This window comes from Ixodes scapularis, unplaced genomic scaffold (assembly GCF_016920785.2).
Source record: "Ixodes scapularis isolate PalLabHiFi unplaced genomic scaffold, ASM1692078v2 PGA_scaffold7__128_contigs__length_106722199, whole genome shotgun sequence".
Lineage (NCBI taxonomy): Eukaryota > Metazoa > Arthropoda > Arachnida > Ixodida > Ixodidae > Ixodes > Ixodes scapularis.
The window spans coordinates 36,516,852-36,543,268 of NW_024609882.1; the positions used below are offsets into that span (position 1 = coordinate 36,516,852).

General features: G+C 48.2%; 1 protein-coding gene across 1 annotated transcript in view; it reads right to left on the reverse strand.

Moving 5' to 3' along the window:
* LOC8042735 overlaps nucleotides 1–22,938 on the reverse strand; it is a 137,929-nt gene extending 114,991 nt beyond the window's left edge. Inside the window, exon 1 of the mRNA XM_042286355.1 lies at nucleotides 22,426–22,938. Coding sequence (XP_042142289.1) covers nucleotides 22,426–22,515 — 90 coding nt within the window. The 5' untranslated portion in view covers nucleotides 22,516–22,938. The remainder of the gene's footprint in view (nucleotides 1–22,425) is intronic.
* Nucleotides 22,939–26,417: the final 3,479 nt, after the last annotated feature.

Below are 26,417 nucleotides of genomic sequence, written 5' to 3' on the forward strand. Positions count from 1 at the left end.
GGAGGGGGGAGAGGAGCTCTTTTCCTTCTCTCAAGATTAATCGCGTCCTGTCTTCGCTAGTCTGTCTAATTAGGGCCATCTTCTTAATACGCCATCCTGTGAGAGTACCCCCTTTTTCTTTCACTTTTTTTTGTTTTGTTTTGCTCTCCTTTTTTTGGTTCCTGTTATCTATCCGTTACTGCTTCCTCCAGATGTGTTTTTTGGTAATGTGTTTCTCTGGTGTCCCGTTTAGGGAGTTTATCCCCCTTTTTTTACGACTTTATATCGTCGTATCTTCTCTCCTATCCTTTTCAGTCAGTCCAGCTTCTCTAACAAGAAAAACAACGCAAAAGCCTTTAAAACGAAAGAAAGAAAAAAAAGGAGGTTAAGTAATCCTTCTGTTCAATTGTTTCTCTCTCAAGTTCGAGTTAGACTTCCTTTTTTAAAGACTACTTGTCTATTAGATTCGATGCCTGCCTTAGTGAAGACTTAGCATGTGCTGCACATCCTGCTGTTTTATGCGTACATATTGTTCCTATACGCGCGCTACTTACAGTAAATGATTAAGCAGTTTTAACTTTAAAGCCGAACCGAAGAAGAGTTATTCGATTTGCGTCTTGGGGGGGGGGGGGGGGGGAGAGAGAGGGGGGGGATTTAATGTTTCTTTCACTTCCCGCTTTGTTCTATCGGTATCTTAAATACGTTTGGAGCGGCGCTTTCTTCTTCGGATAGGTACTGCTTGCATTTACATGCACGGCAGTCTGAGTGAACTTGGCGACTTGGCTCACGAAGTGTTCTAAAAGGCCGCGAGGAAGTAAGTGCCCGCCGTTCACCGAGAAATGTTAAGAGTTTACAAATTCAAATGAGGGACTTTGGCCCCTCGTGTTTAAATTTATCTTTACTGCGCGGGCCGCCTCGACTTACCGGAATCCGCTTTTGGTTCGATTGCTTCGGCGTTTATTTTATTTCTACATTTTTTTGTTAGCGACCTTTGCGAGTCTTGCGTGTTCCCGCGTGCCAATTCAGAATGTGCGCCGTCGTCCTTTGCAACGAGTTTGGCAGTTTCGATAGATTGTCATTTGCGTAAAAAGTCCCTTTCTGTTCTCCGTCGTTTTTGTTTTTCTTTCTTTCTCTTCGGCTTTAATGTTTCAAGGGGCGAAAGGTAATTTCGATTGAAGTGCATATTGGGAGCCTCAGTCTTTATATGTATAATTTATCCCAAATGAGGACGTCGTTAGCGAAATTTCGCTCTCGCTTTGTTTCCCGCGTTATAATCACTGACAGAACTAGAACGGCCAGAGGACTCTTCCAGCTACCTTCGGCAGCCCTTCGTCGTCTTTTGAGCCTCGAGCGAGCACATGCAGCTAGTGCAAGGCGGAAGCGAACGAGCACGTGCTGGAAGCTGGGCATCCGAAAAGGAAGCCCACCGTTCTCGCTCTGTGAATTACTATAGTCCGTTCCAGCTCAAGAAGGTAGGGCGAGCGAAAGGAAGGCCGGGGAGGAAGAAGCAGACGGAACGCTGGAGGGAGGAGGAGGTTTCCCCCTCTCCTCTCCAGCGTTTCGTTTGCTTCATGTTCCCCAGCCTTCCTTTCCCCCGATACCTTCTTGAGCTGTAACTTACTGTATCTAGATTTTTTTTTTTCGTTTACCCTTGCCCCTGGTTACGTATAGTTTCTATAATATGCGATATGTGGGACAAAAACGGCAAGAGGTTCATTCAGCGGAAATCGAGGGACTACTTTTTGGGAACCGGTCAACGCACCAGGCGGAGGCGGGTTCCGAGCACCATGTCTTGTTGAATGTTAAAGGAACAGAAGACGGCCGACAGCTCGAGCACCTGGGCTTAGAGTATACGAAGAGAAGACGTTCTAAGGAAGAGATGGCGGATCCGGCGACATAGAACGCTAACCAATGTAAATACCGTATTTATAAACCCTTATGTTACCGCTCCGAGGCAGGTCGGACTCGTGCGTATTCCATTAAACAGTTCAGGCGAGACCTTATCGAGATCGAAAATCGTTCACTTTCTCTCTTTCCGTTCGATTGAGCGACCGTGAAACGGAGTGAGTCCTTTTTTAGAAGAGTTTGGGGAACGAGTTGAATTCAAAAATGGGCACACGAGCGAAGTTTAAGGGGAATGCAGTGGAGAAGTTAGGGACTCTAGGTAGAAGGGAAGGAGAGATCTCCCCTCACCCTTCTTGGACAAGTTGCGGACTTTTGGTAGAGGGAAAGTAGAGGGCTTCCTTCTTTTCTAACTGCTTGTGGCCTTTGAATTCTTTTCGCGTTTTGTTTTCGGCTTGAAGACCTATTTTTCCCGCCTAAAGATAGCAGTAGAGCATTAGAGACTTTTAGTAGGTCGTTCCGATACCTCCGATAACGATACCCAACAGCCATACGATGCACGCACAAAAGCGACGACGGAGCATTGGGTATCGTTATCGGAGCCATCGGAACGACCTACTAAAACTTCCTAATACAGTGCAGTCCACTTATAACGATATTGAGAAAACCGCAAAATCCAATCGTTATAGCCGATTATCGTTATATCTGGATCAAATCAAATCTAAAAAAATAGCGATCAAATCTAAAAAATTTGATCGCTATAAGCGATATATCGTTATATCTGGTATCGTTATAAGTGGATTACACTGTAATTGTAAAAAAAAATTATATTATATATATATATATATCCATGTGTTGTGAAACTTGACGGCTCTGTCTTCGACGGGTCGTGATTTTGATAACGCCTTCCTCGGATGCCGACGCGTTATTAAACGTTGAATTAAAAGAACATAAGAATAGAATCCGCAGTAATCAACGGAATGTTTTTTTTTTTTTTTAATTTTTATTGCTTGGCGGGTTACGAACGCACCTTGCAGCTGGGAACTGCATTCCGATGACGTTCATAAAACGTATCCTGCGTATAGACCACTTGCCTTCTGCGCGCAGCCATATTTGTCCACTAGGCTGCGGAACACGTACGTGCCGAGTATAGATACTAGATAGACCTTTCCCGTGTAGTCGTCGCGATATTGAATTGTGGAACTTCAAGAAAACATCGCTTTGCACTCGCCTCGTAACTATACGGAAGGTGTTCACGATTTTCCCGCGACTTTCATTCTTGTTTTTCCTCTTCTATATTATTTCACTCAATCCAAGTTGTAACGTCTTGCTCATTTTTTTTTTTTTTTCGTTGCCCATATTGGGTTACCGGTTGTGTGAGCTACGTGGCTGGGGGGCGATGGTAAATAGAAAAGGCCCGTACGCAGCAGGTCGCTTGTGCGAAATATCCGGCGCTGCGCCGCAGATGCGCCTGCCACAACTCGGAATTTCAGCCCGGGTAATAAAAAATGTACGTGCAGTCAACCGTTAAAATAATTTTTGATTGCGAGGTCAATATATTTTTCTTTAAATTCCATAATGGAGATTGTTAGCCAGATACGCACAAAACAACGCAGTGCACATCGATGATATTGCTAACAGTGTAGATATGCACAGATAGCTTCCACCATTAGAGCTAAACTTGCGTGCGACTCAAAAAGTTCCGAATAATATATATATATATTTTACCAGAATGTATTGATATAATGATGCCCGTTCTTCAATAAGTGATGACGATGATTATGATGATAGTGAACCGGGCGCCACGATCGATAGCATCTACTTCGCGAAGTCACAACCGCGCGCCGAAACGTTCGAAAAACCCGTGTGACTATATCCGGAGAGCTCGCGCACCGAAGCAGCCGGATGTCCGCACTAAAAGGAGAACGTGATATTTCGGTCGCCGCGTCGTAACCGCTTCGTCTGTCGTCGATACCGTCGCCACAACTACTACCGTATACGTTCGGGAGGTACCCGCGTGGTGGTAAGACACGTGGGAACGCGGCCGATTGCCGCCCGGCGGATTTTCGACAATCGCTGACACGTTTAGTGCTCGTTTTGGAAGAACGGTTACCAAGTCGGGGGAGGCTCACCGAGAAGAAGGCAAACGCTCGCATGTGCCGGTCGTCGTGTCGAAGACTCGATGGTGTTGACGGCTTCGCGGTTGCTCGCGCCTTCTCCTGGCACAGCTCGTGAGAGGGCGAGGGGGAACGGACGGAGAAGTGTTTCGTGCTGTTGTGTAGTTTCGTCGCACATGTGTTCCTTTCGCCGCGCATAGAGTCACGTGACTACGCCGGCTGTCAACGTCGACTGACAAATGGAGGAAGCGATAAATTCCAGGCCGGGGGAGTGCGTGTGTAGCGAGCGAAGCTGGCAAACGAACTGCCGTCTAGAATTGAGCACAAACAATGGCTTCTATCTTCCGTGGGTGCCCTTCCCTTCCCCGTTGTTGGTTTTGTGTGTGCTGTCTTCGTCTGCTGCTCCGGGATTCGGAAACTACGAGATTGGGCTCGAAGGGGGCTGCGGGAATGATCCGAAGATATGGACTCGGCTGACGGGGGAGATGAATTATGATTTGGACGACCGAGTTTCTCGTTCTCGCCGTGTGCCCCCCGGTTGTTTATATATATATTTTTTGTGTGTTTTCTTGGGGTGTTGGGATTTGTTGTTCTGTTTTGCAGGAATAGGTTCTTCTTCGCGGGGAGGTGATTTGTTTCTGGGCTGTCCCGAGATTGGACAGATTGATTCTAAAGAGGGTGTTGAGTGCTGCGGGGATGAGGACGGGTCGGATGTTGGAAGGAAATGGATGTGTGGGAGTTGGGTGGGGCTGCCGGGCCCTTTTTGACCTTGCGGAATGTCCGGGGCAACAGAACAGTGTATCAGAAGACACTTCAGTCAATGTCACGTGGTAATGTTCCTCGAGAACTTATACATTGCTCGAGCGAAAAGAAACTCTTAGCGTACGCTTTCTTATTCCCGTTCCTCCGTTTCAGGGTTTCGCCGCCAGGCCGCTCCAGATTTTGTCGTTCGCCCTAATAGGCGTTGGATCCCTTCCCCGCTTCTGAGCATATCCGCCACTAGGGAGCGTCGCCTCATCTGGAGAACCGTGCCAAGCGACAACTGTCTGTTTTTTTTTTTTCTCGCTCCCCCTTTCCATTGGAGAGAAACAATAGAGTGTAAAGTTGAAAGACTGATTAATCGCGCACACCGGCATGCACTTGCGTACAACGAACTTGGCTTTTGCGTTTATTCAAAGTTGACCAAAGTGGCTGCTCCCTAGCCTTGAAGTGTCGAATGAATGCTGTTTTAATTGCAATATAGCTTCTTGCTTCCTCGAAAATTGTGTAAGTGACCATGTCATGCGTCATTTATTCGCTCGCCATAATTTATACTCGTGACTTTCGTGCTTGAGTCACGAAGTGCTTCGTGCGTTCTGTAGCGTCATTCAGTTGTGCGAGATCGAGCCATGAAGTACTGTACTTTATGCGCTCTAGTTCATTTTGTCTGCGACTGCACTTTCTGTCTCTCACATGACCTCCTCCCAAACTTGCGGTCCATCCAGCACGCGCGTTCTGTTTGCGTGTTCGCGGGTTCGCTTACTTCCATGGCACGAAATGAGTTGTTTCTTGCTCTGCCCGCGAGCTGAGAGAAGTTGTTCGAGTGGGAACGCGACACCCCATGGCCCCATGGAACAAGTCCGTGTTTATGTTAGAAGGCACCTCGAGGGGTCTGACGAGTGATGGTTTGCAGGTCGCACGAATCTTGCCAGTTCGGGTTCTATCACGAAACCGGATTCCTCTCCCAAACAGAAGTGTTCCTGCTTCGGTGCATGTTTATAAACGTCTCTCTCGAGTAAGACGAAACCGACGGGCGAAAGTCCGCCAGACTTTCTATTGTGCCAGACGATGACGTGCTTGGGCGCAGCCGCAGCTGTAACCGTCATCCAGTGGTTGAAGTTTCCACCGGCGAAACAAGTTCCAGGCGAAACCAATATTTTGGTAACCTTTATGTCGTGTCCCCTTCATCAATTCGATTACAAGGAGTTTTTTTTTTTTTTTTTTCTAGACACCTGTGTTCTTGTCACGAACGCAGGCTTTTGTGTTGGTTTGTCATCGCCAGTTGCACTGGCTCGACATCTTGGTGAGACTTAGGGGGAGATGTCTTCTGACCGACTTCTTTCTCTCTCTCTTCCACCTTTGGTTGTTTCAAGGTTTTTTCACACCCAGACTCGGGTGTTTTAATAAAATGGTAAACTTACACCAGCTCGCCTGCAGCCTCAATCTGTTTTCGGGAAACACGCGTCAGTAACGCTAGCCTTTATTGACGCTGCAAGAGAGTGTAGCCTGTTCTGAACTGATGTTGCCGGATCCTGAAGTCACTAGATCCCAGAATGTAGCGACTTGAGAACCCACACGCTATAGGTCCCAGGGTGCAGTGGTCCCATTTCGAACCTGAGTGCGTTAGTTTAGACAGCGGGAAGTATATTCGTCCCCAACGAACGCATAGAGAGAGTGCATACAAAAAGGAGGCTAGCAAAGACTTCGTCTCTCTTCGTCCAATCTGTTGTCAGCACCGGTATTGCAAGGGACAATCAGACACTAATCCCGGAAACTTCGTGCTATCTACGCAACCAGCGTTTCTTTCTTGCGTCTAAAGCAGGCACGTAGCCACGATTTCAGCTCGGGGGGGGGGGGGGGGGGGGGGGGGGGGGGGGGGGAGGGCGGGGGCCGCCGCCCATGACAAATTGCAGTATGAGGGGGAGGGGGGAGAGGAGGTCCCAGCAAAATGAAAGATTTCGGGGGGGGGGGGGGGGGGCGGGCTTCATGGTCCTCCCCCCTGGCTACGTGCCTGGTCTAAAGTGAATTCGCACAGAGCACGTTCGCCTATCTGTTACGTCATACGAAAGGTCATGCTGTCGAAACCTGTAGGAGCGAGTACCGTGCCTCGACAGCGCGTGGCGACAAGGCACGACGACATGCAAATTGTCATGTGTCGCGTCGGACGCCTGACACAGACCTCGTCGTGTGGAGCGACGCGGCTCACGTTTATACACTGTAGCTCGGTAAGTGGACGACCTACGAAGAAAGGGTATGCACCGGACGATGACGACGTCCGACTCGTCATGCGGTACGTTTAAAGGGCTGTCACACTGAACATGAATTACGTCGTGCAGGCAACATAAAATAGTTTCCGCCTTTAAAAAAAAAAAAAATCGTATCCGCTTTGGCGCGCGCTGATGATTTCATTGAGGGCTTCAACCACGCTGCCGGGCTCGAAACAGCACGATTCTAGAATGACTCAGACTTGGGCGTAGTTCAACTACTCTACTCAAACTACTGTAGTTTAACTACTTTATCGAGTAACTTGGTAACTTTCAATTACAACTTGATTTGGGTAATTAGTAGTTTAATTTAACTACTTTTTTCAGATAACTTCTACTCAAATTACTAACTACTTTCGAAATTATATAGTGCTAATTTTGCCCATCACAAAAGTTTAAGCGCAGAAATGAATAAGACGCCGGCAGATGAAGTGGCATTCCCTAACAAGGGGCCCCCTTGTTCGGGAAGGCGTCCTTGGGTCAAGGTGGCGACGAGCAGCCAAAACATAACACCGGCACGCACGAACGTAGGAAGAGATGCTTAACAAGCCTTGGTCGGGTATTGATCTAATCCGGTAATGCACGCAGGGGCCGCGTTTCCAGCTGCAACCGTGAAAGACGGGGACATTCCGAGAGTTGTTGTCTGTCTTTAGTGAGTTCTGACACAAGCGGTAGGCTCCAAGGGAGGCGCCACTGGAATGACCTCGCAGCTGGGCGCCTGTTCCCATGGTCGCCTTGTTGTCAGCGCATACGCCTTTGCAAAGCCCGACTCCCCCGCGCACAAACCCTGGCACGGATAATCCGTTCATGGGAGCACGTTCCCGCTTCCAGAGCGACGATGCTTGTTCACGTAATCCTTCGCGTCTTTCCGACCATCCGTGCCTGTGAGACCTCAACTTTGTTAAAAACGATTTACTTGTCAGGCGTGTCAGGCGCGTTAGAATATTGTAGTCGCCGGCGAGGATTGCGAGTTACCTTGGGAGATCCTTTTGTTGGACCGGCGTCAGCGTAGAAGTATACTTCGGTTCATCTTCTGTTAAACCAAAACATTTTTTTTCAGTAGCGGAGCACTAGCACTACAACGGAACGCGCAGTCGTCCGGATGATCTCATCGTCGTGGCGCGAGACTTGAACCCTTGACGGTCCGGTGCACTCTCTCAGCGTGCTCTCAGAACGACGTCGGAATAAAGAGGGGCCAGTCATAACAATCTCAACTTGGCGAAGAAAAAAGGAAAAAAAGAGGAAAGTTTGTTCTAAAAGACCCTCTACCCGAGGCAAACCTCACATGTTTCGTCATGGACACCTAAGATGCTGACACTCGCTTACCCGACCCTGCACAGCCTGTTTCTCAAATTCACCGCTGCCGTTCCATTCAGTGCCACGGTGAAACGTCTATTTAGCTTGGCTGGGGACGTCTTTAGAAGTAAAAGGGGAAAATTCTCGTATCAAGAAGTTTGAAAGTCAGTTGCTTCTGCGAGCGAATAAACTATTTTGGCGAAAACGCAAGCTATAAATAGACTGCATTTATTTTAGGCTCGCAGGGTTTTTCACTGATCAAAACTGCTGTTCATTTTGTTTCCACAAAATATAAAAAAGTAACTTCGAAAGTAGCTTCAAAGTAACTCGCTACTTTTTAGAGTAGTTAGTAGTTTACTTAATTACTATTACAAATGCGTAATTTCTACTCTACTCCAATTACTTTTGGCGTCGATACTCAGTAACTTAACTTAACTACCTTTTTTGAGTAATTTGTACATGTCTGGAATGACTTGAGTGAGTCGTCAGGCGCGCGGGGCAGCACCTCCTGCCACTCCTGGCACTCCTGGCCATCGTCTCGTCCTCGCTTGTTTTCGGGAGGTTCGGGACGGACAACGGCCGCGGAGGCCTCGACTGAGGGGGGATGGCGTCCCGAGTAATAGGTGCCACCCTCTTCCGAGGACGCAAGCGGACGCCCGCTACCTCCCCCCAACAAAATCCCTTCCAAAACGGACCGGAAGTACAAAAAAACCTACATTTCCGTCCGGTAAAAGTCGTGCATGACACAAATCGTGGTGAATCGTGTCCTGCTTGAACCAACCCTTTATGCGGGCGCAGTCACGTCGTGGGACGCGTCGCACGTCTCTCGCTCTTTTGCCCTAACACCATAATTTTATCTCTAGCGACACGGCGAGCAGGCGAACCACGAAGGAAAGAGTGCGTCGCGCGATGACGACGTCCAACTCGTCGTGCGACACGTTTAAGTCATCCGACACGCGCACGACGCGAAATCGGTCGACCATGACATTTGCAAACATCGTGAGTGGAGCCTTCCCGTCGTCTTCCGCGGAACCGCGCAGACAAAAACCAAGGGCCAAGAACACATATATAAAAAAAAAAAAAGAAAGGTATAAGAAAAAGGGGGAGCAGTCGTACAAATGGTTACAAGGCTGGTCGCATTACGGCAATGTGTGCGTCGGGGTGTCGGGAAGGGGGGAAGGAAGGTCGGACAATGCGCCCAGAATAGCGGAGCCCTTTTGGCCGCTCATTTGTTCGCCGCCGACATCGTGTGTTCTTGTTCCCCCTCCTGCGGCGGGATTCCTTCGAGTCCGCGATGTGTGTCTATCTACGCCCGCGGCCTGCAGCGTATAAATAAACTCTTCACCCCCGCCGACCGATGGGAGGAGCCGAGGCCGTGACGTCCGACGCCCGACGACAGCTCCGACGTCGCCTTTCTTTCATGGCTGGCGGTCCGCCTCCGTCTGCTTGCTCTCTGTTCTTCCGCGCGAAGAGTGCTCCCGCGGTGTGCGAGAGATGTTACATAGCGTGACAAGAGGCTCTTCCAGACGCGTTGCGTTTTGAGTTTGATCGACTGCGTCATGACTCCTAGCGTTCCCACTACGACGCGTTTCACGTAGCTTCCACCTGGTCGTGACCATCCTTAAACGCTATAGCCGCAACTTCGAAATTCACGTCGTATTACTTGTATGGAAGTTTATGCACTTTTGTCTGGAAAGGACATCTTCTGCTCCGCTGTAGAAGTGATACCCCCAATGCACACCCCTCTCTCTTATTCCTCGTGTGTAACCTGCGTACGTGCGGTAGACTGTAGACACAGCGTTTAGTCAAAAGCATAGGTTGGTTTGCGTGTGCTGTATGCAGCCGTGCGTACATTTACGTGACAAATAAATATTACATAGTCATAGAACATAAATTATTTTTTGAGAAGGATCTTCCGAAGGGAACATCTCTCGAAGCACAACTAAAAAAGAGAAACAAAAAGAAAAAAGAAAATGTCCTATTAACTACATTTTGTAAAGTCACGCGACTTTGGTGCTGTAGAGACGACGTGAGGGTCGCGCAGACCAGCACGTACATACCGTAGCCGAAATGTCGCGTGATTCGAAACAATCGGGCAAGCAGAAACATTTTGTTCCTCCCGAACATTACCGCGCGACAGCCGGCGGCACCCAGGAATCTCTGGGCGTTCCTTTCTTTTGCTATTTGCTGTCCGTTGGCATTCTTCGGACAGTCTTCGAATGGTAAGGCTCTTTCTGTACTTCCCCAAGTTTTCTTGCGTTTTTTTTTTTTTAATCGCGTTGTTGGGACTATCTCCTTCTTTTGCTTTTGGAGGAGAGAGGGAGAGCTAGAGAAAGAGATGAGAGACAAAGAAAGGAGGTAAAAACACAAAAGATTCAAGCACAATCGTCGGGTTAAGCCTCTCATTGCAGGATAACTTTGGCACACGCAAAAAGGAGCAACAGAACCAAAATTTAGTCGACCTCAGCTCTAGTCATTAACATCTGAAGAAATGCAGGGCGTGGCGTGCATCTCATTATCGCTCCTCCACAGCCAATGAGAATGCGGCGTTAGCCGATCACAACGCAGAAAAAACAATCACGAAGCGTGATTTATCAGAGCAATACAATGAAATACATAAAACGCCGTTGCAAGCTCGAAGCCATGTACTCCTCGGAAAAAGCAAAGGACATGCATGCAGGGTGAATAAAAAAAATGTATTCATTTGGTAGCTTTCATACTGCCACACAATGTTGACCCCCCCCTCCCCCCCCCCCCCCCCCCTATCCCCTCTCGTACTTCGGGACTGAATGACTCAGCACTTTTTGATTCGAAGTCGGATTCACGCATGTACATATTGCAAAAGAAGGTAATGCAAATTGGGTCCGGATTTTGTGCCGGGAGGGTGGGCGGCTTTTGTCCGGCAGGGCGTGGGAGTGGCTCGTAAAATCAACTTTACATCGAAATGCGTCTCCCTTCTGGTTCTCTCCAGACGTGGAGGGTCCTTCAGAGCAGCCTCGGGGGGAGAGGAGAGTCCGAGGAGGATTCGAATCGTTCGAAAAATCGAACAACCGCGGTACAAAGACACTCCAGCGTTTGCCCCCTCGTGGGGCTATGGAGAGAGAAGGTTATGAGAAGTCGGGGAGAGTCTGAGCCCCGATGGCTCTTTCTATTTTTAGTTTGTTTTTCTGCCTCTTTTTGTCGACTCGCTGAATGGAAAACGACATGGAATTTTCACAACGGAAAGCTCATTACAACAAATGTCAAGTCGGGGTTTGATGATCGAGGGAACAGGCGGACTTCCGGTTCCATATTTCGGACGAGGCTCGCTTCGGTGTAACCCTAGAAGTTTTGTTGTGAATAGATCGCTTTAATTTAGTTATCTAGCAGTTTGAACCTCGGTTTACACGTGTAATGGTAAGTTGTGTTTTTCCAGTTCCAAGGACGGTACCTCCAAAATATTCATAGAGACCATTTCTGTAATATATCCGTATCTGTGTCAGTCCGGTTAACATCGACAGGTCTATTCCTTCAATCGCAACCACATCTCATCTTCGTGCTCAGGTTTATAGACCTTGTTCCTGCTGCCTTCGAGGGATGCCGCCAGAAATACTACCAGCCAGGAGCAGACCAGTACCTGACTGCCTCAAGGTATATAACCAAGGATAAGTACCAGAACCAGTCCACGGCATGCTCCGTGGACAAATTCCAGCTACGAGACTGCCCCCATGGTTTCCTCCGGGTACAATACTACGGACGGTACCAGGACTCTGTGCAGGGCCCGCCTCCGGGCACAGTACCAAGGGCGGTCCAGGGACAATACCAGGTGGTGTCCAGGGACAATAGCAGGGGAAGTCGCTGGACAGCACCTGGACTGCTTCCAGGGCTTGCCTCCGAGGACAATATAATCGGGCGCAGTAGGAACAGTACTACCTGGACCACCTTTGGCGCATGCTTCTGGGCACACTACCAGGGAATGTCCAGGGACAGTACCTTGGCCAGTCCTGAGACAGTACCTAGACTACCTCGAGGGTTTGCCTCTGGGCATTGTTCGAGGTACAGTTTAGGAATAGTACCATTCATCCTCCAACGCTTGCCTCCGGAAGCAAATACCAGGTAGGACTCCCAGCATGCCTTCAGGGGGCACTACACCGCTGCCAAAACCATGAGGCTTTTCTTTTTCGACGGCTTCCCATTCTTCGAGTCTCCGGTCCGCCGGTTCCGTCGGTGCGGTGTATTTTGTTGCGGTTCTTCTAGACCCCCCCCCCTCCACCCGGGGGGGGGCCCTCCTCGACCGATTAGAAATTCATAAGGGGCTTCGGAAATAATGGTCGGTCCGCTGCGTCAGAAACCGGCGGGGCCGCGCTCATGTGTGGCCTGCTCTAATGGCCGCAGACGACGACGCAGGGACGCCATCGGGGGGAAAGAGCGAAGATTGGGGGACTGGGGCTCGCCGCTCTGTCCGCTGGTGCCCCCCTCCGTCCGTCCTTTTTGTTGTTCCGAGAAGGGGGTCTTCTTTTCGGTTGTTTGTGTAGTAGTATGTGGACTGTTTGGGAACGAAGAGGAGAGTAGGATTCGAGGCTAGGAGAGCGCTCTTTGGGACGGGCGTCGAGAGTGCAAGTCGGGAGCTCGAGATAGAGGACACAAGTGGATGCAAATGAGGGTGGTCCGAAATTGGGGTGGCCTCAAGCGGTGCATAGAACGGAAACGGTGTTTGTTATCTCGTTGTGCATTGTCACTGACCTATCGTGCATTTGACTTTTTGTATCTGCGTCGAATTCGTTTGCTCGTTTTCCGCTTTGTTGGGGACGTTATTATTGTCAGCGTGGAAGCTGATCTCTTCTGACGCGACTGGTTGGTGTACCTGGAGGCGCGGGACAAAGGCGATCCGTCGCGGACTGCAGAGGAACACCGGAGCGTCAGGTACGACATCTTTAACACAGGCCACGCCTCCTTGTCATTTGTCTTAGGTAGGCCACGCCCTCTTGGCGGATGTGACCGGCTGTGGTCACAGCGGCGCGGCATATTGCGACGGCGTTCGTCGAAAAGCGATTGGCCCCTCAACACTGTTAGTCGGTGATGCTACAGCCTCATCGGTCGACCAGCAAGAATGATACATTTTGAGTTGACGACGCCCTGACATTCCGAAACTAGCTCGAGGCTCTAATGATAATGAAACGATTTGCTCGCGGTTGACTTTATTACCGTCCACGGAACGGCGGTAAATGTTCTGAAACACTTATCACTCAGGTAAAAAGTGCTTAGTCGCTGGGCTTTTTATGCATATGCGGTGTATGATATTCCGCAGAAGAGAGCTATTGCGCATGCTCAGAACGCATTTCACAGCCTAGTAGACAAAGGTGGCAGCGCACTGTCAACGATTATCAGAATGGCCTATAGCGATCCAAAGCAGCCTGTTAGCAAAGTTTTAATGGTTGTTTCTAATTTTAACTTTTGAACATCACCGATTGTCCACGAAATACATGATTTCTGAACGAGTCAAACTGCAATAACCAAAAAAGAGTTTTATTTTGCTTTTTTTTAACAATTGGTGTGTATCACCCGACTGGGACTTGGTCCCGAAACGAAGGTTGGATTAGTCGGAGCGCCGTGTTTTGTTGTGACGTTGGTTGTGGGAAATTTATTCGGGATCACACTTGCGCATATTCCGTGAAGGAAACAACGCCGTTCAAGGGCGCGAGATTAAGGTCTAGCAGAACGCGCAGGCTTTAAGAAACGCGCAGACCATTGCTGGTCGGTGGCGCGCTGCTTTTCTTTCTAAAGCCGCTTGACTTCTGCCCATTTTCGTGTTTGTGTCCACACAAATAAACCGTTTAAAGAGGACATAAAAGAAGGAGGAGGAGAGAGAACGAAGCCGGACGCTGCGGCCCAGGTTGGGCGGGTCTCTCAAGATGGCTTCTTCGAGATAATCGAAGCTGGATTTGTGGGATTCGCTGGCCGCCGCCAAGGTTGCAGCAGCACGAAGCGCCTCTGAGTCCATGGGCCTGCGCGTGTGTTTTGTTTGGCGCGACGACCCCTTCGGTGCGGGGAGCCTGGGTTCACGACGAACAGTTTGCGGAAACGCCCCGTGGTTGCCTGCTGAGGAGTTGGCCGACAGGATATCGGGACAAAGAAATGAAGAGAGAAAAAAAGATTTGAAAGGAGAGGACGCGAGAGGAGAGAGACAGCTATTCCTTTGGGTGAACGGACAAAAGCTTTAAGAGGGGGTCACACAGATATCATACAAAAGACAGTCTGCAAACGCGAGTCATCTCAATATCCGTGGTTCGAATGTCGCTCGCCAAGTTTTCTCCTTGAACTCATTGCCCCCTCCGGCTTTGGAAGCACGGGTCAGCGATAACTCGCGTTCGAATCTGTATGCGGACTGTCTTTTGTATAACGTACAAGCAGTGCTGCCCCGGCTTTACAGGACATCAGATCACTGAACATAAACTTATTTTGCATAAGCTTACTGGACATAAACTCAATGAACATTGGCCATAAGCTCACTGAACAGAAACTTACTAAACATAAGCTTACTCGACGTACGCTCACTGGACATAGGCGTACTGGACATACGCTCAATAAACGAACGTTTACAGAATATAAGCTCACTGAACGTAAGCGAACTGGACGTAAGCTGACTGAACACAAGTCCACTGGACATAAGCTCACTGAACGCTCACCGAATATAAGCTTACTGGATAGAAGCGCACAGGACTGTTTATCGAACGTGAGCTTATTGAATATAAACTAACTAGAAACGACTTTACTGAACTTAATGGGCTCACTGAACATGGGCCTTTGTCTTGGATTTATGGTTTTGAATACTGTAGTAGCTGCTGCTATCGGGATCCATTTCGGTAATCGCTGATCAATTATGTATCGGAAACACGAACGATGTGATACATTTCTTCTTTTTACGAAAGCAAGTGCGGATACGCTCTCCAGCGTCGTGGCCTGCGTTCGGCTTATTTTTCTCGTGTAGCGCTTTTCCTGGAACGGACTCGAACGCAATCTAGATAAAAAAAAGTTCCTGGTTAGCAGAAATGTCTCCCGGTTCGTGAGATCAATGGGGAAAAGTAGCGTTTTGCAGACATTCTACAGTGATGCAGCGAAAGTCAGAACGTATATTTAAGAAATAATTATTTTATCTGGTACACATTCACTGGCATAAATAAAGTGTTATGAATATCGGCGCGGCGACCGACTGAAGTGTTTCGCTGATTTGTAGACTTTAGCTTCTTCATAGCTTTCCAAAATCGTGACACATTTCAGAGGATGTCATAAAATAGTAACAATATAATTTATAAAGCATGCGACTTTTTTGGTTTTTATTATTTCGTGAACGATGTTTTCCCGTCGAGAAAGTGAGGGAGAGGAGGAGAAGAGAGCGCGCGGGGACGTCAGAATGCCGAGCTCTGATTGGACAGATTAGAGGGTAGACCTAAAGCTAGCCGCCGTTTGTCTACAACGCACTCGTCGAACGCGACGCGGAACGCCGGCGTGAACCGTTTGACTCTCCTACAAAATGGGGAGGAAATTTGCTCCCCCAAGAGGGAGTCTTCCACCCCGAAACAAACATGGCGAAATTTGCTCCCCCAAGAGGGAGGAAAGTAGCCACCCTTTTCCTGTTAATGGGGGAAGTCTTCCTCCCCGAAACAAACATGGCGGCCCGTAAGCGAGAGCCGGGTCGAAAGGCTTAGCCAACTACACGGCTTTCCACCGGAGTGACAGCGCACGGCGTATATGCCTTTTCGACGTCCTTTTACGTGCACTAAAACACTCCAAATATCCGTATTTTAGCACCTGCACCATACCTTGTACGTGAAAGACGACAGACAGTGTTCGCGTGTGGCGGTACGGCGCCTAGGGCCACGCAGTATGATTGATGTAGCTTCCACCAAATAACGCTCAAAACGGCAAAACAAAAGTCGACAGGCGCCTTTTTATCTACCTCGCCATTCATACACGGACAACAGGAAATATACGAAACGCTGCATTGATATACAAGCGGGTAAACGCACAAACAGACACAACAGCGAGATCAATCACGCACATTCCTCTACGAATGCCAAGTTCAGCCGGTCGCTATACATATGGCAGTCTTATTTTTCTTTTGTTCGAGTTGGCGGGTTATTGTCACTTTTTCCGCGAAAACACGTAGGGGTTGACAAAAAATTACGCATACTTAATATTTCTTTGAAATTTTCCGAGGGAATGGTTTATATATCTCAATCCAGCACATTCAGAAACCACAAGGATTAACTAAAATATATCAATTGACTTTTTTTTTTATAAATCACGCCGAAAATTGAGTTTTAATGATAATTCGTATTAGAGCCTTTAGCAATTATTAAATTTTAGTGAATTATTTAATTACCAGTACGATTATTCTCACATCAACGTCCACCAAGCCCCAAAACACACAGGGAACACGGCACCCACGTAATCGCCACACCCACTTTTTGTCCAAATCTGTTCGATTTAACCCCACCCCTATATTCCCCAAAAATATCACGCACGCCCGGAGAACGGTAATGGGCTACGAATATACCGCAAATGTAGAAATAATTTCCCTATTTTTGAATGTGGGGAACTTACACCTCTATCGAGCCATTGTAAACCGCGAACGCTAAATTGTTTGTCATCCGAACTTCCTTTTTAGTTGTTACAAAGTTGGGTTCTGGGCATCTCCATGGCCTAAGCAAATCTTCTCTACACTCTAAAAAAAAAAAAAAAAAAGTTTTTGAAAGGTTTTTGACGCCCCAAGAACGTTCCTGCTCAACGAATGGTTTCGCCCCAAGCACTATCGCACCATTTCACGCTAGAAAGACAACTGGGCGATGAAGAACTCTTTCGCATCGCGTCTTGGCTTTAGCCAAATTCTTATTGCAAATTCGCAAAAACTCTTTGCCTACGCACGCAATTTCTGAAAAAAAAAAAAAAAAAAATAGCGTACGCTAAGATAGCGCAAACCTCAGTTGGCGTTCGGCGCATGCGCAGTGACGACGACGCAATCCTCTGCGTTCGCAAAGCTTTCGCGTGCGCCATTCCAAAACTGCCTCATAATAACGAGAAATATGGATGGCAACGGCCTTTTGACTCACGTCGCCGGGGCGACGTGCTGGTACGTGGGTCGGGCCGCTCCTTTGATCGCTTCCCCGCTCTGACGCAAACAGTCAAACGTCGGCCGAGGGTACGAGATGAAACGGATGGGGCAGAGGTCGCGACGGAAACGACGGAAAGAACGCATCGCCCCGGGAACGGATACCGCGGCTGCCTTTTACTGCTTCCCCCTTTAACTTTCTTTTTTATTTTATTTTATCAGTATGTGTGTGCTCCTAGGGAACCGTAACGTACCCTGAAGCCAGGTTCTAAGCTCTCGCGGAATCACACTGCTCCACACGAGGTAGAAGACGGCAGGAAAAGGTTCTGTCGTGCTCGGGATTCGTACTCTGCAGGTACATTCAGAAAGCGACACCTATAGAATAAACGAAGCGTGTGCATTAGAGTTTTGACGTCATAAAAGTGAGATCGAGCGAAGAAGCGGATTACACGCGAGTGCCGCGTCGGCGTCCGGTTCGCTCACGCGTCCAATTAGCGCGTCGACGGACGCACGTCATCGGTGTTCGGTCCCAATTGCTGGCTGGGCGCAATCCGATCGTGATGAGGTTTCGTGGATGAAGAGCATATGATGTTCGCGGGCCTCGGTTATTCTAGGCGGTGATGGCTGGGGCGGGGATAAAGCGGCTTCTAATCTACCCAACTGAAGACCGGAGAAATATTAGTTGTTGTTTTTTTTTTTTACGTAAGCCACTCCCGAGTGGACCGAGTGAAATATCGTCATTAATCGACAGAACACGACGCGCGTTTACGAAATGGAAATCGAAGACGACCTCGAAGTGTACGATTCGACAGGATTGGTGTTGTTCTAACAACACAGAAACTATAGCCACTGACAGTTTATTAAGCGCAGGGCGCGCATAGTTCCGAACATCTTATAATCGCATAGCAGCCAATAGGAACGTGGCATTAGCCGGTCGGAATGTCGAACAGCCAATCACGAAGCAAGCAGCGTGATTATTATAAGCCCTGGGTTTCTTAAACTTTCAGTGAATGAGTATCTTACCAGGCCAGAAGGACATTTCACTATTGCACACATCTTGCACTGCCCCTCTCTTTTTCAGATATTTGGTACAACAAAGCCGTTCTTACAACGAGTAAAACAACCACGTTTCGCTACAAATTAAAAAAAAAAAAAAAAAAAATCGGCGGAATGTCCTATAGGGAATTCCGCGTGTCACGTGACGCATATTGTCCCGCTAAATTTAGCGGGTAAAAATGAATGGTTGCATAAGTCACGTGACGTAGATTTCCCCCGCTAAATTTACCGGAGAAACTAGATTGGCATCTAGATCACAAGACGTGAATTTTTCCGTTAAATTTAACGGGTAACTGAATCGGTGTATACGTCACGGGACGTCAATTTCCCGCTAAATTTAGCGGCGAAACTGAACTGATATTAGGGAGTTTTTCGCAGACCATATTTCCCACCTCCGCTACGCTCTCTGGAACGCGGACGCCACTACTGAGCATGCAGAGTCCCGGATCACAAGCGGGGACAGCGGAAACGATCTACGAGAACTCCCTATTTTGGTCACAAGACGTCAATTTCCCCGCTAAATATAGCGGAAAATGCGGGGACCGATGGACGGACGAACCAAATTTTGGGATTGAGGGGTAACGTTTTTTTAAAAGCATTTCAGGCTTAAAAAAAAAAAAAATGTATCAATAAAGAAATGTTGCGAACCGTAGATACGCCTGCGCTCTTTTTAAAAATTATCTTTGATATTTTTTTTTTAATACGCTGAACTATAGTTTTATGACGTCATTCCGGTAAAAAGTAGTGACGCACGTGCCACCAGCAAAATCTTGCTTTCCGCTTCTTTTTTGTCTGTATTTTGTTTTGTATAAGACAAATAGACGGAGGCTTACTAACAGAACCACACACATAGGTATATAGAGGTAAAAAAAAATAAAAATGAAAGCGGCGGTAGGTATAGCGATCGCCCTGCTACGCGGGGAAGCAACTGACAGTACGGCTTCCTGTCCTAAAGTTCTGCCACTGTGAGTAAGACAGATGTTGTAGCGGAAGCGCTCTGTGTAAAACTGAAATGATAAACTAAGAAAATGAGACACAAAAAAGATGTTCTACTGTTTTCACTTGTATCCACAGCCGGGAGACATGATACGAAAAAAATACGTATTTTTGTGTTCTTTTGTAGCCACGATGATGGAGTTTTGAAATCCTATCGTGTTTCCTACCCGCTGACGGCGACCTTCCGACTTTTTTTGTTATCGTTTTATTCCGCGAATATTTTTTTCTTTCGTTAACTGTGCTTTGTTTTTGTCACAGCTGTGAAACGCTTGCGTTCTATATTGATATGCAGCAGGGAACAAAAGAACGTCGCAAAACATAAGCATACATCTGCGATTTGTGTACCTTGGCGAATTGTTATTTTTTTTTTTGCTTTTTTTTGTGCAATGACAAAATATATTGACTTTGGAGACGTTCACCAGAACATATAGAATATGTTATCGCTTACACTGCAGGGGGATAAGTAGTCGCTCTTGAGCCTTGATTATACTCCGTGACAACTTTTCTTGGCAATGCAGTGAGTTCTGGAAGGTACAAGCACGCGTTCCCTTTCCCATTTTGAGCGTTGAATAAAGTTCTGCGCGGGATCTCCTCCTCTCCCCGGAAATGCCAAGAAAAGTTGTCGCGATGAACGTTCGCGATCAATAGCTTTTAATGTGTTTTCTTAAATCTAGCATTAACATTAACACAGGCGAGAACTCGAAGTCGCTAACGCTATATCGTAAAAGTATCCTTTTATCGAAAAACATCTTAGGAATATGCGCAAAACCTAACTTATCTACGACGTACTACAGCTTGCATCAGCAGACTGTTTTTTGCACGCTTCACTCGGTGATGGAAGTTTTCAAGGACCCCTGTCGCCCAGGATAACGTTGAAAGTAACTTGATGACAACCGAGACTATGTTCGACTAATTGTATTCCAACACACACAAAAAAAAAAGAAGGGTTCTATAAAATGGCTTATGTTAAAAACAACTTTCGATGAAATGATGCGCAGTATCAGGAGTAACCACCTGTTTGCGAGGGACTAACGTCAGACACAGACAGTCTAGGCATATTGGCGATGACCTCCCACGCACATGCCACGGAATGCACAAATGATTTGCTCGAGCGAGAGAACGTCCTCTTCCGCTATCACAGCGGGCCGAACGAAAGGGCTATGACGACAAGCATCATCCTTTTTGTGGCCCTTACATCTACCTCGCTCCTCTCAAAATTTGTGTTATATGTTTGTTCAGACGGTAAGAGGTGAGTCAGCCCCCCAAATAAACTCCGCAGCAAATAAATAAAAAAATTAGTTGGCGCGGTTTTATGGTTAGCCTGGCGTCTTGAACGTGCATGACGCAGTAGTGATACACGGCCGCACGCAACGGTACAATGTCCATCCGGATCGAAACGAACTGGGTGGGGACCGAACCCAGAATCCATGGGTTCCGCGGCGCAAGCTTCCGCTCCACGTGCTCCGTACTGTTTCCATGCTCTTTCCAATTCAGCAGAGCGAACGGTGCTTTCGCTCTACTAAAGGGGACCCACCACTTCCCCCAGTACAGTGCTGGCGAAACTGGTGACCGTTCTGACTCGGAAATGCTACTTGCTGATATTTAGATACAGTGACAGGAAGGTCAACCGATATGGATTTTTGGCTGTCGCGGTCTGCTTCAACAATACCGGAGGGGCGGAAACGCGTTCCCTGCGATTTCAGATAAAACTTTAGATGACTGGCAACACTGATTTGAAGGCCGTAGTTACGTATGACTGGAGCAGAGCATAGACTCCGTTCACCGGGTACGAGGAGAATAGCCAACAAGATCGAATCCAATGGCTAAAACTAAAGTGTCGTTACTTCGAAGCGTAGCTTATTTCCTGGCCAAAGGCTGAACGAAAGGGATATGACGACTGGCGTCTTCCTTTCAGTGGTCGTTTCGTCTGCTACGCTCTTGTCTAAACCGCTCGAGCAATTGCGCCCGGCGAGAGAGAGACAGAGAAACGTGACGCCGCGCAACACCCAGCGTGACCGTCCAAGTGGATGGAGGATCAATTGGTGGTGACCTCCGTCGGGAACGGTCTCTCCGGATGAGGTTCCCTCGGGGTCAGAGGAGCTAAGCTCCTTGACCCCCATGGCCATTATACCATAGGAGTCACCCCCTACGCACCTGCCAGCGTTGCGTAGGGTCGCTTTGTGCTTAGGTGCTCGTTACCGCATCGAAGTTGTGTTGTCGGAGAAAAAAGCGCCCGTAATACTCGAAGGGCCGTTGATTGGCGTTCGACGGAATCGCAGACCAAGATCGTTAGCGTTCCGTGCTGCTTCGCGAGGTTCTGCACGCGCACTCCTCTCGTCGGAAACGTCACAGAAAGTTGTCCACGAGTAAACGGTCAACGTTACTAGTTCAAAGTTGCATATAACCTCTGACGGCATTAAAACGGCAGGAAGGTCTTTCAGTTGTCACGCCTCCAGCGCGAGCTTCGTAGTCGTACCTCTCAGAAACGTGCTAACAAATGCTCCGTTCTGTGTTCCACTCGGCGCCACGAGCCTCAAGCACACCCGATTTTGGATTCATTCCGTTCCAGTGTATTCGTAGGAGAGCTGGAAAACGGTGATAGAAGAATGCCCATATGACGAGGTGGGGTAGTAGTTTAGACGATGAGAACAGCAGGGAGGTCCTTCAGCGCGAGCTTTCTACCATCGATGGAACTTCGGCGTTTCGCGAGCTTCCCGCGTGTAAGCGGAGCCAAAGCACCACGGAAAACAACCGGCACGTGCAGGTGGCCGGACGTCAAAAAGAGGCGCCCTGCTGTTCTCATCCTGCCAGTGACTTGGTGGGTTAACATACCTTACCGGTAATAAGGAGACTCGGCGAGCGAATCCCGGCCTCGTCAAACCTTTTGTCTTTCGGTGGCTTTGTGACGCATTGATCCCAGTCGACCAGCACGGTTCATTCACTGTTATCTACATTTTCTTTTTCGAGACCACGACTAGACGACGCAAATGTAGAAACCTTAATAGAGTGTTGATCAATCAGGACTTACAATGATATCCAAGCGCACGGTCGTGGCGGTTCCGGTGCGACCCATGAACCTAGGGTCGGTGACGTACATCCAATCGCACATTTTGGCCATCGTCCTTGTCGGAGTGCCCTACTGTCACCCACAACGTGCGAATCCACTTTTGACGAACACGATTACTCACACGGGAAGTGTCACCGATATTTCGGGCACTGTGCACTTTGGTGGTGATGACTCGACATCGAAACGCTCGGACGACTCTCTCGAACGATCCCGGATGAATGATACGGTTACGTTCGATGGGTCCGGTCAGTCTTCATGCTGCATGCAACATGTTGTCAGAAAACAAGTTTCCTGTTTTTGAGGCGTAGGAGACGAATGGGTAATTAGCTTGACAAGTCGCTCGCGTCGCTGACAACGGATGACGCATCTCCCGTCGGCGGCGGCGACAACCACGACACCGACGACTTCTCCATTGGTCGGGGGAGGACGACGAGCCGCGACACACAACCCCAAGCACGGTCGAACTCAAACTGTTGTGTTCCGTCCGGCCGGCTCGAAAAACTCTCGGACGGGACAAGAGAGGAGGAGAGGGGGAGGACGGCGCGAAGGGGGAGACGGAAAGAGCAGAGAGCACGCGGCGCACGCGGAATGGAAAGAGAGGGAAGGAGGGGGTACGTGCCTCTCTCCCACCATTCCGCTTCTGTGGGATCAAACGCAGGAAAGGCTGCTCGCCGCCGTCGCTGCAGCAGGCAGGCAACAACACACACCCTCTCTTCAGGAATGTATTTTTCCCCGCCACCTGCCTGGACGGGAAAAAGCGAAGAGATGGCAAAAGAAAGAAGTGTCGGAGTAACGAAAGACGAGCCGTTCTATCTTTTTCTTGCTTTCTTTTGTAACGTTTCTTTTTCCTTTATTCTTCCTCCGGGTCTGTCTGTCTCTCTATCTCCTCCCGGGGAGTGGGGGGCGTGTGGGGTCTTGTTGGGAGGGGCAAGTTTTTTTTTTCGGGGGTCCACTTCATATCGCTCCTTGTTCTTTTTGTTTGGAGCTGTTTGTTTTCTTTTTTTCTTCTTTCTATATATCTTCTTCTTTCCACCTTCCGTTCTGGACTTGGAAGAAAAAAGTTTCGTTCGTTCGCTCGTTTCGGGCTGGTTCGAGTTCGGACGATTCCTTTAGCCGAGCAAAACTGAACGTACACGGCATCTCCCAGCGCCTTCCGAAAGATCACGTGACTTCGTTTCGTGTTATTTTTTTTTTTCGTTCGTTCATGTTTCTTTTCTTGAGCGCACTAATCGGTCGTTCTATCCCATCCCCTCTTTCTTCTCTTGCCTTACCCTCCCCCTTGCTTCTCTTATTCCCAGGTGTCTGAATCCATCTTCCGAAACCGACTGATCTTGTTCATTATGCTAAAATTTTTCAATATTGTATTGTTGCGAAAGATTTTCTTTTATTTTCTTTCGTCGGTTTTTGTTCGAGGTGGGTTCGCTTTGCACACTGAGGGGTTGAAGAAACGGGGGAGGGGGTCAGCGAAAAAAAAAAAAAAGAGTCAAAAAAGGAGGGAAGGGGGGGGGGGGCGGCTGAGTTTTGAGTTTCTAATTTTCAATGCCGTCGTGTATCTTTGTGTGTGTTTGTATCGGGCGTGTGCGCTAGCCTCCCCACTACAGCCCGTGCTTTCTCGTTGTGTTCTCTTTTTTCATGTTTCACTGGTTTCTTTTCAAAGGTGCCCCCACCACCCGGCCATCTCCTATTTTTGCCCGAGTCGGCGTGAAAAGCCAAGGCACCGAAGCCTTCCTTCTTTCTTCTTCCGACGGAAGCCGGTGTGTTTCCTTCCTCCTTTCGCTTCGGGGTTTCCACCGCCTTTCCTGCGCGTACGCCATTTTTCCCCTTGTGTGTGTTTTGCCGCCACTCTATTCCGTTTCATCACCTTACGACGAAGCGCGGCGGCCGCTACACTAGTCATCCCAGCCAATCCAACGCTACGAATTCGTATCACGTGACCACGCGCATCGCGACGCGTCGCTGCGTCTCTTCCAGAAGTAACGTGACCCTCGCGCGGCATTGGCTTCGATGTCTCGTAGCGTCCTCCGCGATCCACCGTAAGGTGTAAACGGAGTTTAGGGGGACCGGGCCACAGCCGACGTGGTCGGAGGTGAGGAGGACGGTCCGCGGGAAGCGTGTCCAATCCCCAATTTTTAGGGAAAGACCGTCCACTATTTGGGAGGGAGTGAGGTGTCGGGACCATTTCATCCTGAATCCACAGAAAACCGAACTCGTACAATATAAAATAACTTATACGCAAGACATAAAACATATTAAAAATAATAAACAAAGCTCGAACGAGACACTAAAAATATATATATATATAAAGTGGGATGCGGAGTTTGCGAAAGTTACGGTTCATGAAGGAGGGTGTTGGAAGGAACGAGCTCTGCTTGCTTCTTCTTTGCCTGTAAAAAAAGAATAGCCCTTTTTTAGATTTTATTTTTAGGATCAACTTTGTGTTTATCTACTTTCCGCGTAAAAACGGAGAAGTAGGGGACATGTTCAGGGGAGTGCCGCTGGGGTCGGCGTCGTCGTCGTCGTCTCACCCCCCCTTAGTTAGCTGGTCTCCAGTCTCGTAAACTCACGTGGCCTCCATTGTTACCTTTTTATTTATTTATTATTCTCCCCGAGGAAAAGAAATAGAAAGCACGTTAGTTGAGCGACTGGGTGCTGAATGCCACAGGCCGTCGCGACACGGGACAGCAGCAGAGTTGTTGTCTGTCTTCCGATCTTCAGCTGCCCTTCAAAGAGCAATGATTCGGGAGTGAACGTCTCGGCGTTGTTTTTTTTTTTTTTTAGCTACTTTATTAGTATTTTTTTCTTGTTTTCCTTCCGCGCCCCTCAACACGGAGGCGAGATCTAGAAGAAGAAAACAGTGTTTTTCGGGGGAAAAAAGGAGGAAAGATGGGAGAAGATAATAGATAACATTTCAATAGTCCATCTCTCCTTCGAGTCTGCTGTTCAACTTTTGTGCTCCAGGCTTTTTTCTTTTTTTAAAGCAACTTCCTTGCGCGTGTTGCAGGGAGGTGCCTGGGCGGGCCCCTGAAGTCTATTAGACTGCTTACAGGGCTTCCTTTCTTCTTTTTTTCACCTAATATTCGTTGCAGTTACTCGGAAGTCTTCCGATCTACAGGAGCATCTGCTTCTGCGCCCCTAGCTCACTCTGAAGAAGGTTGCTTTCTTGTGTTTTACGTGTGTTTGACAAAGTTGGGTGGGCCGATGGGAGAGGGGGAGTCAAGTTTTGACTTTTTCCGGCTGCCGCTGTAATAAAACTGCCTCTTCTTTCGTTGTTGCCGTTGTTGTGATGGATGTACCGCGAGCAATATCGCGTGATCTTTCTTCCGTGACTAAGTAAGTAGACACGGAACGTTCTTCTTCTTTTTTTTTTTTTCCCCCTCTGCGAACAAGGCTGCGTAACTCCCCTGTGTAACTCGTAGAAAACTTGCGGAGCGTTTTGTTCTCCCGTGTCGGGTCCTCGGTTTCTCGATCACAATAGACCGGTGATGCACAACTCAAACATGATGCAGGAGTATGTTTCTAGAAAACTGGGTGGGCCACACCTACACTCAAGAAAGAAAGGGTGCAGTTTTACACCCTTCTGTCCCATATAATACACCCCAAAACTTCAGTTCGACGTACAACGCACTGACGTTGAAGAGACGGCCCCAACTTTTATGAGGGGCTTGATAACGGTGCGATATACTTATTAGACAACTAAAGTACGTGTCAAAAACTACAGAAAAAAAAAATATAACTGAGGTTTTGCAGTAAGGCCAAGAAAACCCCGATATTTTTTTTTCTTGATGTAGCACGTACATTAATTATCTTAATAAGTTGTACCACTCGGCTATCAAGCCGCTCGTGAAAGTTGGTACAGTCGGTTCAACGTCACTGAGAGCCTGTACGTCGAACTGAAGTTTTGGGGTGTCTTATATCATATGATACAAGCGGTGTAAGAATATATCCTTTTTTTT